A 13,377-nucleotide genomic window follows, 5' to 3' on the forward strand; every position below is an offset into this window, starting at 1 on the left:
TTTTTAATTTCTAAAAAACAGCTATCTTTGTTTCTTCTGTTGATCTCTATTTAAAAGCTTTCATCCTCACTTTTCTCTGCTCCAGCTAATCATATATTTCATATCGTATTCTATGGTTTTTATGTCTTTGCTGAATTGTCTTCTAACATCTTATCATCTTTTATTTTCTTGTGCTTTCAGATATATTTGCCTAAGTATAAAAGTAAAGAGAATGCAGGTCAATCAGAAAAGAAGCTGGGTTTCCTCAAAAACCACATTTCTCCTCAGAAGTTGACCTACCAGAATGGACATGGTGGTAGCCTGTACTCTCCCCCTGTTGCCGGTTCTTCTCTCTGTGTCAGCTCACCGTGTGAAGTCTCGCTCATGATGATGGCGGGAGATTCAGACACTGCAGCAGCAAGCCGAGGGATCTGTTCAGATCTGGCCATCTTGGACAGTGCTTTTCTTCTTTCCCAGGTTATCCCATCCCTTCTTATGGGTTCGCTGGTTCAGTTCACACAATCAGTCACCACTTATATGGCATCGGCTACCGGCTTTGGATTGGTAGCCATTTACTTTGCAACCAAAGTTATTTTTGACAAAAGTGATATGGCCAAGTATTCAGTGTAGAAGAGGAGGGGAATTAATGTGTATTAAAGACGTACTAGAGAGGAGTTGGGAACGCAAATATAGACTCTTTCTGCTTCTCTGTTTGTTCAATGAGATGTACAAAATATTTGACTGAAGGAATATAACTGGGTTGATCTCAGGGTAACAAAAAGTATGGTATTGGGCTGCCTCTTTTTAGCCAATGCCTTCAGTAAAAATCTGTGCCTGATCCTTTGGATCAGGCTCACAAAAGCCATTCAAACAGGGGTGCTACTATGATTGCTTCCTTAAGTTGTGTGAGTGGAAGATGACATAGTGCAGAAGGGACCAAAGATAGATTAGAAATGCAATGTACCTCGCTTCTCAGTTATGTCTGTATTGAAATGTTGTTGATCAGCTTTTGTACTGAGTTACAAGTCCTCACAACTTGCTGTGAGCCAGAAATCATATGGAAGGATGTGATATAGTATCTTAATATTTTTGAAAAGATGTTAGAATAATACACTTCCTTCATTTTTCTGGATATGTTTTAGGACAAAGTCTAGGTAGTATAAATAATTTGAGTAGAGTTACATAGAAGGAGCTTGTTTAAGAGAAGATGCTGTGGTTATACTGGCAGCAACTCTACCACTGCATGAAGGAAATGAAACCTTAGTTGTCAGCTGATCCTTTCCCCCACATCTGCCCAAAACAGAGCTTGCAGTTAGTGTAAATAGAAAGACTTGCATAAATGGAAGCTGAAGAACATGCCTCTCTGGGGAATTGCCTTTAAGTGATTGACTGGCTCAAACAAACTACAGTGCCTGCTACTGTGTGCAATCCTAAAAGGAAGGCTTAGATTAGAGTAAAAACATTTGGGTGTAGGCTGCTATTTCGGATAAGGAGATGTGTGGTCATCTAAATTTCTGGGGAAAGACTGCATTGAAAAGGAACCATGTTCCTACGTACCACGAGGCATGTGCCAAACTGAGTTTTCCACTGTGTAATCCATTCCTTCTGCCACCCAGATAGAGCCTAGGCTAGAAAAGTATTGTAAGCTAAACTGCCCTTTTTTAAAGCTCAAGTACACACCCCACACCCCAACTGTTTTGAATAAGATATTTAGCTGGCATTGATTCAGTCAACAGCAGGCAAGGCAACTTTTCCTGTCCAGGACTAACACATATCGAGTACAAGAGTTCAGGTTGTATTGAACAATGTGACCAGAAGGTCAAGATCAACTCTCTTTCTCCAAGGTAGGATCCTCTTTCTATGGGTTGCACCAATTAACATTGAAAAGACTGTATTTGTAAATTAGAACAACTGGTAGATTAGACCTGACAATAGTATTAAGTAAATAGGGGTTTCTGGAAGCCTTAGGAGTCTAGAATCTGGGATGGGGAACAGGACTGTCTACTATATGCTTAAAAAAAAGTGTCTCTAAAGCTGCAATTTGTGTTTCAAGAGAAACTTCCATTGATGGTCTTTTATTTGAATGTAGATAACCACAGTGATGAGATGATCTTTTGGGGCTGAGAGAGTGTAAGAAAGATGGATATTGTATCTATTTGATATAAACATCAGTTGGTCATTTCTAACCTGACCCACTTTGCATTTTGAACTATAATTGTTGAGACAAACATGTGGTCCTTTAAGCCTATGCCCATGGGTTAGTTTTAGTGTGCTGCAGTCTTGCAAATTATCACTAATCAGACTGCAGTATGTCACAAAAACCCATTAAGAAACTGCTATATGAATTTGAGCCGAAGACCCTGTAGGAAAAATATTTTTGCTCAAGTGGATGAATCATGCTATCATTAAATACCTTAGGCAATTTTAACTAGTTCAAATTCTTAGCTTAAAGAAACCAGTCCGCTAAATCCTGTGAAAGATGACATTTATCCACAAAGTCTCCTGCTACAGACTCATGCAATTTAATCTTCTGAGTGGAAGGAGTAAAGTTTTAAAACAAAAATAAGGACAAAATGTCAGAACTGGAATAGGGGAAGATGTAAATTGAAGCGGAAAAAGCAAAAAACAAAATCGAATACACATGCGGTTACTTGGGTTTTCCCCAGTCTGATGTTCTTCACATATGTTGGATTATAACTTGGTATTCCCATTCAGCAAGATTACAAGTGATGGGAGCTACAGTCCTAATGTGTTTTCTTCTGATGTCGTAAGTAGAGGCTGTTGAAAAAACACATTTGATATTAGATCCTAACATGGTTTTGTGCTTTAAATGCTGGCACACATTGTAAGAGTCATCAGTGCCACCTGTGTGATCAGACAATAAGCATCCGTATATTGTACGATGGTCCTTCCATAATGTGTACTCACAAATTAGCAAATAGATGTGTGCTTCCGTTTATGAAGCAAATGGGATTATTTTCTGGCAAGAACATGCAAACTTCAACCTTCTAAAAGGAGATACTTCAGTCTTTCTTAACCTGACATCTTTCAGATGTTTTGCAATTGCAGAAATTCTAAGCAATTTCATCCTATCTTGTCTAAATAATAATTAAAAAAACCCATTCATAGATAGAAAATGTCAGTATCTCGACTCTGATCTGAGTAGACTCAAATAGACTTCTTTTTTTTTTTTCAGAGCAGTGACTCTAGTGATTGGTATTAAAGATTATGCCCATTTTCACTGAAACTTTTTCCTCCTCATAAACTCACTCAAGTGCCCATATCTCTTGGTAGGAATGACCTTGGTTTATTAGTTTTCTTGCATGGGGTTCTTTAATTCTTCGTAGCGTTACTGGACCAATTGAGAGAAGCTTTAAAAGGGAGTAATAAATTCCCATTAGCATTTTGCTTGTTCACACTATTCTGGGTCATTTGATAACTACAATTTTGTTTTATTGCTGCAAATCAGAACTTGAATAAAAAACGAAAGGAGAGTCACCTTAGGATAACAATGAATTTGTCAAATCATTTGAATTCAAGAGAAGAAAAAAAATGAAAGAGAAGAGCTTATGTGGAAATAACTCAGGTTCTGTTTTTTCCAAGGAAAATGGTTCTAGAGAATTGTAGTCACCTTCAAATCAGTTACACCAGTCTTTATGCCATGAGAGCCCTCACTGTCATCCTTGATCCTCTGTGCCAAAAGTGAGGGGCATTAGTTGTTCCTAGGATCTTCTTGGATCCTAGATCTAGAAAACTCAAAAATCTGGCCATTGCCCAATGGTTTATTTCTTCTTCTTCTTCCCCATACTATGTAGCAAAAGATCACAACTGTCTTTTATCAGCAAAACTTCTGCTTCAAAATATATCATGGATATATCAGTAGATGCTGCAGTGTTAAGCAATTTTGTGTGCAAAATACATATAATCTGTTGCTGTTATTGCTGTTATTGAAGATGATGGTGTTTTTAAGTCAATTGAGTTTTTGCCTTTGCTATACGCTCTTCAACAGTCTTTCCTACTCAGGCTAGATTCACATATTTGGCTTAGCTTGATATGTCGAGATTGGGAAGAAAGAAGTACAACACAATTAGAGAGCTCTAGCTTGAGGTAAATTGATATATGAAGTAGGTGAGTGGTTGAAAAGGGATTGGCAGAGATGCCTACACCAAAAGTTTGACAAACCATCCAATTAATATTTTCATACCAATCCCTAAAAATATAAATAGGTTCATTAATTCTATTTAGTCATGGTGGTTCAACCATAATTTATTGAATAAGCCAAAAGTAGCTGTGTTCATAGAAACAACAGCCATAAACTCTGAGTTAAAAATTTCCATTACTAAGTTAATAAAACATATCAAAACAAAATCTAAGCAACCACATTATAGTTAGACTTCAGCATTTTGTTTTTGCATTTTGAACAAATTATCCAGGGATGTGAAGTAATGGAATGGGCTGGACAAACAGTTGTGGGATTTGTAACAAATTGTGACCATCTTGGCTTACTTATGATTAAATTTGTTCCATTGCATTATGTGTCACAAAGCTGTCACAAAGTTAGAATTATGAAACATAAATCTGATATGATTGGTCTTGCTAATATGTGGAGGGTTAATATAGAATGAAAAGATAAATTCATGAGCAATATCCAAAATTCATATATATCAGAAACCAACCTGGTTTAAATCAGTATGATTATTAGAGACGTTCTTTTTATACTCAAAATGTGCTAACAAAGAATCCACTGGGTAATGGATTCACAGATTTGCTTTATTGTTATGTGCACATTATTGTTTGGTCCCTAATGCATATCGTTCACAAACTTTCTTTGATGTTGAAACTTTGTTAGGTGACTAAAACTTTGTGGTGACTGTGGGGGTGGCAAGATGGATAAACAATGACACAGGCATAATGATGGAATCACACAAAACCTGCCACTTCTGCATTTGTGTCATATGAATGTATCCATAATGTTTGCATGATTGCATCTTCACATATGAATTGTCAGTTTTGCATCACATCAGCTTTGGGCATTAATTATTCCTCCTTTGTTAATAGTATTCATCTTTATCTTTCCCAGACAGCTTTATTTAAAGGGAATTTTCTGAATCAAGTTTTGGCCAGTGATTAAATAATACCCTGTGCTATGTCTTCCCCGCATTAAAAAAACTGTATGGAAATTGTATGTTTATTTATTGATGGAAATAAATATTTTGTACAGTTTTGCAGGAGATATTAAAGTCTATTAAGGAATGGAAATGTTTAAATGGCCTTAATTTAAAACAATGAGAACTTTTGGATTTAGAACCAAATATCAAGTTATTTACTTTTTTCTATGTTGAATTGGAAGAATGAATAACATCTAAAATGGTAAAGTAAGTCAGGGCCATTCACAGCCAGACTATATGACTATAGGACAAATTTGATTGAGTCACGTTTTTTTGCCTTTGCTGTGCCAGGGTGGGTGTGGCCGATCCACGGGCCACCAGTTTGACAGGCCTGAGGGATAATATATACTTATGGGGCTATATCATTATGATTTGTTTCTAAAAATGGGTGATTTCATCAGAAAAATTAAAACAAAGCTGAAGCCGGTCGCAAAGTTTGAATAGCTCCCTTTTCAAGACATGGCATTTTTCATATTACAATAACTTACGGTGGGATTATGCTAAATAAGACATTTAAACAAAATGCTAGTTTATTGTTTGGAGGCACTGCAATATTAAGTTCACAAAACATTATTTTTATTTTCAAATTTTAAGCCTGCTTTATTAAGCAAATACACAGTATTTGTCCTTCATACCAAGCCCCATTTGGTGTTGATTATAGAATTATATTGAAAATGTGTCCGTTTTTCACCCAGTCCCTTCTTTTTAGACTTGCCATCATGGATAACCTTTAGCTCTATCTATATATTACACCATAATAAGCATCATAACTGTATCATGAGACTTTTTTTTTTGGTTTATCAACTTCTTTTTAATTCAAAGATTGCCCTAAATGTCTCCTATCAACTTTTGTAAACCACATCAGACTTGAAAACAAGCACCATATATTCTCTTTCAGGAGAAGCTGCAAAAGTAATTCTTCCATCACTTCTGATGGAAGACCGTGATTCCTTCCTTAATGAAGGTGAATCATGTTAATGCATTGTAGCACACACACACACCCAGCTTTAATGGGGAGGAAGAGATTGATGAGATTGAAGAGATTGATGGCTTTTTATTCTTGAGCCATGCAATGTAAACTTTTTAATTAATAATGTATCCTTCAAATCATGGAAGCACTGACTTACAATTATAAAAACCAAGAGTATTACATTCACAAAAGGGAATTTTGAGAAATCTATTGGGTCACCTGTAAATAGTTGAGACACCCAATGCCTCTGTGAAAGGAATAACTAAACATATTTCAATTCAAAAGAAGAGCTTCTGCAAGTCAGCCCATTCATTAAGTATTACAAATAAAAGTGTCCCAGGCTGACACAGAGGAATCCAGGTGGCAACTGGGAGGGCTCTGAAGAACCAGGGAAGCCAAGAAGCAGCTCCTGGAGTAAAACACAGACCTGAGTGGGATCACAACACTGCATACTATGAAAACGTTAAAGTGTAGGACCCAGTCACTTGTCTTAAAATAACACGGGCTTGTTGCTTCGTAACATATAATTTGCTTTGGGTTAATTCCTTGTTGATTATTCCAGATTAATGCCATGGTTATTTATCAATTGAAAGGAGGTAGATTTTACTGGAATGGATAGTTATCCAAGGCACACTTGATCCATGGTCAACTGTACTCTGTCAACAGGATACCCTGTTTCACAAACATTGACCAAGGCGTACAACTGTCTCAGAGCATATTCATACAAAGGATGATTGCTCTATGATTATGTGGCATGCTAGGAAATCCTCAGCAGGATTGTCAATTCCTTTTGCAGAACAATTGTAAACATATTGGCAGATTTCAGTTATAAATTTGCTGCAGTTATTTTACTTCTATTACTAATTAAAGTCACTAACAATTTTGCAGCCATTAAATAGACAAAAATATTCGGAGTGAGTACAAGAAACGAGAAGTTTCAGAAATTTTAGAAGGAATCACCATTTGCTTACATCACACAAACACCAAAATTCTTAGATTAATCCAAACGTCTCTGAGACAGCCATCACTGCTTTATGTTCTATTTTACTTTACTATTTATTATGACTATTGAAAGAAACTGTGTGGGTGGTTGTAACTTAGACCAGTTTTTCTCAATTTGCAGCTCTAAAGAAGCATTGTACTGGGACTTTGACCCCCCAACATTTCAAACCAATATACCCAAAGGCTGGAAATTCTGGGAGTTTCCAAAATTTCTGGCTGCCAAACTATTTGGAGAACCAAATCCAGAATGCAGTTGTTTGAATTTTGAATAAAACTTAAACATTTCCATTTCATGCATATCCATGAAATTAACCCAGCTAGAGTATAGTGAATACTAGCTACTGAATGCTGAAGTATTCAGATTATAGCTGCCATTATGTATGCTAGCAGCATGGCATAATTTATGTTCAATTTACATACGAGTCCATGATGGTTCTGGAAGGCTAATAAAATTATTCTTACAAAACTTTAGGCAGAGCACTTGAGAAATTGGCAGTGAATAAAGATAAATTGTTGTATGAAGAATCGCTCGAGGTATGGAATGCTATGGTTTTGACAAATTGTGCATTATAATTGAGGGAAGTCAGGAATAAAGGATAATTTGAAGGATCATGTCTGGATGTGCATGGTTGGAATAATTAAAGGAGTAAGAAGGGGGAAAAAAATAACCGTCCTAGAAAAATCTGGCAACTTTACATTAATTTATGCCTTCATTTCAAACTGTAAAATCTGCCAGTTCCGTCTCTTGGTTTGTCATGCATTCCTTTCTGAATTAGTACAGTATCTGCCAGGGAGAACAGCTTTATTTCCTAGTCACACACCCCTAAAATGATTGCAGAACTAATAGTAGTTTATAGAACAGCCTCGATTTTTATTTTTTCCCCCCACTCAGCAGAATTTTGGGAATAAATTATGTAAAGGCACTCAGGACTGTCTGTTAGCAAAATAGCTCTTCAACGCAAGAGGATCATATTTGGTATGGGGGAGAAGCTGGCAAAGATGTTTGCAAATGGGCTGAATCAGCCCAGGTGCTACAGAGAAAGATTTGTGGGAAGAAGCAATTGGCCAGGAGCTCGGATTGCTGGCAGCTGTTCCAATTCTGAGCACTCCCACTTCTTATCACATGACCCAAAGCAGAGAGCATTCACACAGACATATCATGATGCCTCATGCTCACAGCTGAGACTTACTTAGTTACACAAACCAAAGTGCAATTACCCCCAATGGTCAGGGAGTCAGAAAAAATATTTAGCTGTGCGCTTGTTGCTTTCCTTACCTTATTTAGGTATGGATACACCATATCCAGCAGGTGGTGTTATAGTATTCTAATCTAGGCAAATGCTGTAGCAAGAAGTTTGCGTTAGTGTACAAATTATTTTTTTTATATACAGCTGACTTGGATTACTAGTGCTATATCCATTCCTTCTGAATGTGAATCCTAGCCTGGATTAGTCTTCTGGACATATCTGTCTTCAGGCTAATTGATTTGGTAGCATATTTTGGCAATTCTGGATAATTATGCTTGCACTTGAAAGATTTGCATATTGGTTATTTGATTCTAAGCGGTATTAATTGCTTATAAATAACAGCTTTCAAATTCAAAAAAATTAAACCTCTACAAAGCAGAGCAAAGGTAGCAGGATAATTCAATTAAAGGCATCAAAGGTTAAATGGATAACAGAACAAAGAAAAAAATAGAATCGACCTAAAACTACTAACCTGAATAAAATAGCAAGAATATACTGTATAAGACTAAAAGCAGTCCTTTAGAATGCATTCCAATGTAGCCAGCCTAACTCATTAAGATAATAGCTAAATAAAATATGCTATTGAGAAATAAATATTATAATTTATTGAAAAACCTAATATAACAAGTTAATAGAATTCTTTATTGGTCAAGTGTGATTGGACACATAAGGAATTTGTCTTGGTGCAGATGCTTTCAGTGTACATAAAAGAAAAGATACATTCGTCAAGAGTCAAGAATCATCAGGTACAACACTTAATAGTCATAGGGTACAATAAGCAATCAAATCAAACTAGGAAACAGTCAAAATAAATCGTAAGGATACAAGCGACAAAGTTAGTCATACAGTTACAAATGGGAGGGGTTGAGTGATAAGGAGTGAGGAGAAGATTAATAGTAATAGTAATGCAGACTTTGTAAACAGTTGGCCAGTGTTGAGGGAATTATTTGTTTAGCAGAGTGATGGCATTCGGGAAAAAACTCCTTGTGTCTAGCTGTTCTGGTGTGCAGTCATTTTGAGGGAAGGAAGGTGTTGAAACAGTTTATGTCTGGGATGTGAGGGGTCTGTAGATATTTTCACAGCCCTTTTTTTCATTTGTGCAGTATACAGGTCCTCGATTGAAGGCAGGTGGGTAGTAATTGAACAAAGTAAATGTTGATTGGGAACCTTTCTGCAGGAGAAAGTCATTAATATATGGAATCAAACTACTTTAAGGAAATAAATTTATTGACCAAGACTAAAAGAACACAGATAAAAAGAATAAACAAAGAAACCAATACATTAGAGCAGGGCTGTCAAACTCCCGGCCCGTGGGCCTGATGCGTCACATGCTGGCCACGCCCGTGCCTGGTTTAGTGAAGGGGGGGAAGTCCCAATATGTCATGGGATGTCGCTGTGACGATGTGAGTTTGACACCCCTGCATTAGAGAATGGAAATGGTGGCAAACATTACAAAATATTAATTTAGGCCCAACATATAACCAGATTATTTGAACCTATGGGTAATTCAAACCAGCACATTCACAGCAATTGCATTTGAGCAGAATTTGACAGCTTTTGTAGAACTTTTAATAATCTGGTATGTTAGTAGAAGTGTATTCCTGCTACTTTAGGCCAACCTGGGAATATTAATTCAGAGTACTAAAATGAGTGAGTCTTCTTTGATGGCTTCATCCAAGCATAAGTGAGAGCACCCTAAAGGGTGTAGCTGAACCTCCCCTTCAATATCTTTGAGGGTAAGGTATTAAATTTCACTAGTGTAAATATCCTTTGAAGTGAGATAAAAAGCATAATAGAACAGTTGGGGCTGGCAAAAGGTATGGTACAGTATTGCACTATTGGTCAAAATAGTGCAAGTGCAAGTCAATGATCTTGACATTTTTAACATAGCTTTTTCTGATTAACAAAGATTGGGATGTGAACGCCAAAAGCACAAATAACAATTTATACCTTTTTCTACCAGGAAATACAGTGTCAGCAAGAATAGACAGGGTCCAAGATCAACCCTGAAATTTGATTTAGGAGCTATTGTGAATTTGATGTCCCTCAGGTGGTAGGAATATATGGAGAAATAAAAATGAGTTCATTGGACAAATATCTGACCATGTATTCTTTCAAGAAGCTACTAAGATTTCTGCAACATTTTAGGCACTTAGGAAAAATGCTTCAAAATATATTGTACCTTTTTACAGTTTCTTAAATGAATGCATCTTTTCTGAGGATCAGATTGCAGCTATGGACAGGAACTGCACAATCCCAGGAAATGATCAGGGGTAGGATTCTACCAGTTCGGCTCGGTTCAGGAGAATCGGTAGCTCTGAAGATCAGCTGGGAGTGAACCAATTCACCTTGAAGATCAAGGTATTTCCTACCCCCACCACCGATCAGCTGTTTTCCAAAGATCAGCTGTGCCATGCGATTTAGATTAGCTAGAAAGCAGGAAATTGTCAGATATCTTGCTTTCTAGCTAATCTAAATTGCGCGGTACAGCTGATCCCTTTCTCGCTGTTGTACTACTTTGCCCAGGAGGCTTCCCTGAGGTCCAGGAGGCAAAAAAATAAATAATCCACGGCCACCCAGTCACATGACCACCTGGCCACGCCCACAGAACCAGTAGTTAAAAAAATTGCATCCCACGCCTGGAAATGATGCAGCTTCAGGCAGATGAAGCACTTGAATCCCTTATGCTCTCCAAATTGTGAATTGTGCCATGGCATAGACCCCCCAAAATTGCTAGTGTCCTTATAAATACCAACAAGAGCAATAAATAAGCTCTGAACTAATTACTCTTCAACTTCTAAAGTTTTTCAACACCTAACAACAGTATGTTTTCAGGAATCATGGTCAGAAAAAACTTCAAGGCTTTTTTAAAATGGGGTTCAGGGTTTGCCCACTCCTATTTTTATTCACAAGTTTGGGGAGATATATCTATACACATAGGCTCACACAGTATAAATAACATAAACACAACTGTTATCATCCAGAAAATCTCTCAATCTATCTATAGTTTCAATAGGCTACCCAGTATGGTGTAGTGGTGAAGGCCTCAGGCTAGAAACTGGGAGACCATGAGTTTCAGTCCTGCCTTAGGCATAAAAGTTGGTGGAGACTTTGGGCAGCAACTCTCAGTCTAAACCACTTCACAATGTTGATGTGGGGAAAAGAGGAGGAGGAAAGACTATTAAGTATGTTCATCACCTTAAGTTACTTATAAAGTGATAAAGGTGGGATAAAATTCTAATCAAGCAGCCCTTGTAAAGGAAGAAAGCTACTGACAGATTAAGCATCAACAGACAGTGATCCAGCCATGACTAATGATTAAAAATTCCTATCTGCAGATTGCTACTAACCTGTCCAACTGAGAAAACAAAAGTTCAGATTAGTCCAGATTTAGTTTGGGCTAATTACAAGTCAAGGGAACTGTGTCTGCCATGCCAGGTATGAAACAGAGCTGCCCTTGTTGAGGCAACACTACTGCAGGTGCTTCAGGATAATCAGCCTGAGAGCCCCAATACTAAAAATGCTATTACCTATTCACAAGGACTGCTGAAAGGACACTGGCGATATCCCAGCCAAATTTGAGTGCTCAACATATATGATACAGAAGAGCCCTGGTGGCACAGTGGCTAGAATTCAATATTGCAGGCTAACTGCCCACAGCCTGGAGTTTGATTCTGATGGTTGACTCAGACTTCCATCCTTCCGAGATTGCTAAAATGAGGACCCAGATTTTTGGGGAGGTGGGGGTGGGGGCAATAGACTGACACAGAGAGTGCTATAAAAGCACTATGGAGAGGTATATAAGTCTTAAGTGCTATTGCTATTGCTAATACAGGCCCAAATCAGATCAGAGGGAATCTTATATGAATAAACATGAATAGGCTAACTTTTATTCCTACTCATTTGCAGTGCAGTATGTATGTATAGTTTGTTGTATGTTAATTTTAGAATAGAAGTCCCATGATATTATTATTATTCTCAGAGCAGATATTATAGTTACTATTAAACTGACACCAACAGATCAACTACTTGAAATGGTGTGCAAATTTCACCATTAAAGATTGCAGGTGCTATTCAAACAATGTTCTATGAGCACTGCCTGCTAAAACATGCATTTCAAATATAGCAGGAATCGGTTCTGATTCCTGAATAAATTAAAGCAAGATAAAGAGTGTTGGCAACCTGCATTTGGAAATTCAGGGTGGTACCTTCTTACTACCATTCTAGCAGATCAATTAAACTGGCTACAAGTTAATGCAAGCCTCTGAAGCCTCTGGGAAAAAAGGGCTAATCATGCTTTAAGAAAGAGACAGTGTTGAAATAATACAAGAATCAGATCCTCTTGGGATTAGTATAGAACAGTGTAGATGCCAGCCACAAACCAAGCTTTGAATGCCAAGAAGTTATTAGAATGTCCATATCCCTTTCGAGCGTTCAGAACATTATGTACTCATTTTCTCAACAGTTCTTATGACGACAGTATAAAATGACTAGATACTGTAATCTTTGATTTCCTTTAAGATAAATTGAGCTCTGTACCATACATATAAACATGCACATATCTTGTCCCAAAGGTGCTTTTTCAAGAGACAACTGGACTTTGTTTTTCTCTGAAGATGTTTTGCTTCTCATCCAGGAAGCTTCTTCAGCTCTGACTGAAGAAGCTTCTTCCCCATTGTCCAGTCAGAACTGAAGAAGCTTATTGGATGAGAACTGAAATGTCTTCAAAGAAAAACAAGAAAGTCCAGTTGCCTCTTGAAAAAGCACCTTTGAGACAACTATGACCTGGATGACTAATAATCTCCATACACATACACATATCTTGTCTCTTTGTAGAGACAATCTTGCTTTCTCCATAACCAGTTGAAACTATGATTAAGTCTGTCCAAATATTGTGAAATTAATTAACTGTGAGCATCCTAGATCAAGCCAAGACCAAAACCACTAGAGAATTCCTCTGAAGCCTGGCACTCAGACAAATTGGCAACCAACAGGCATGCAGAGATAAACA

General features: G+C 37.4%; 1 protein-coding gene across 9 annotated transcripts in view; it reads left to right on the plus strand.

Moving 5' to 3' along the window:
* The window catches only part of SLC45A3 (solute carrier family 45 member 3), a 37,583-nt gene extending 32,351 nt beyond the window's left edge, over nucleotides 1-5,232 (plus strand). For all 9 annotated transcript variants that reach the window (XM_087929404.1, XM_087929402.1, XM_026715525.2 and 6 more), the window contains one exon: nucleotides 181-5,232. In XM_087929404.1, the coding sequence (XP_087785530.1) occupies nucleotides 181-609 (429 nt within the window). In that variant the 3' untranslated portion in view covers nucleotides 610-5,232. The remainder of the gene's footprint in view (nucleotides 1-180) is intronic.
* Nucleotides 5,233-13,377: the final 8,145 nt, after the last annotated feature.

The sequence above is a fragment of the Pseudonaja textilis genome, chromosome 3 (assembly GCF_049901715.1).
Source record: "Pseudonaja textilis isolate UNSWEBS1 chromosome 3, rPseTex1.2, whole genome shotgun sequence".
In the NCBI taxonomy this organism is placed as follows: Eukaryota; Metazoa; Chordata; class Lepidosauria; order Squamata; family Elapidae; genus Pseudonaja; species Pseudonaja textilis.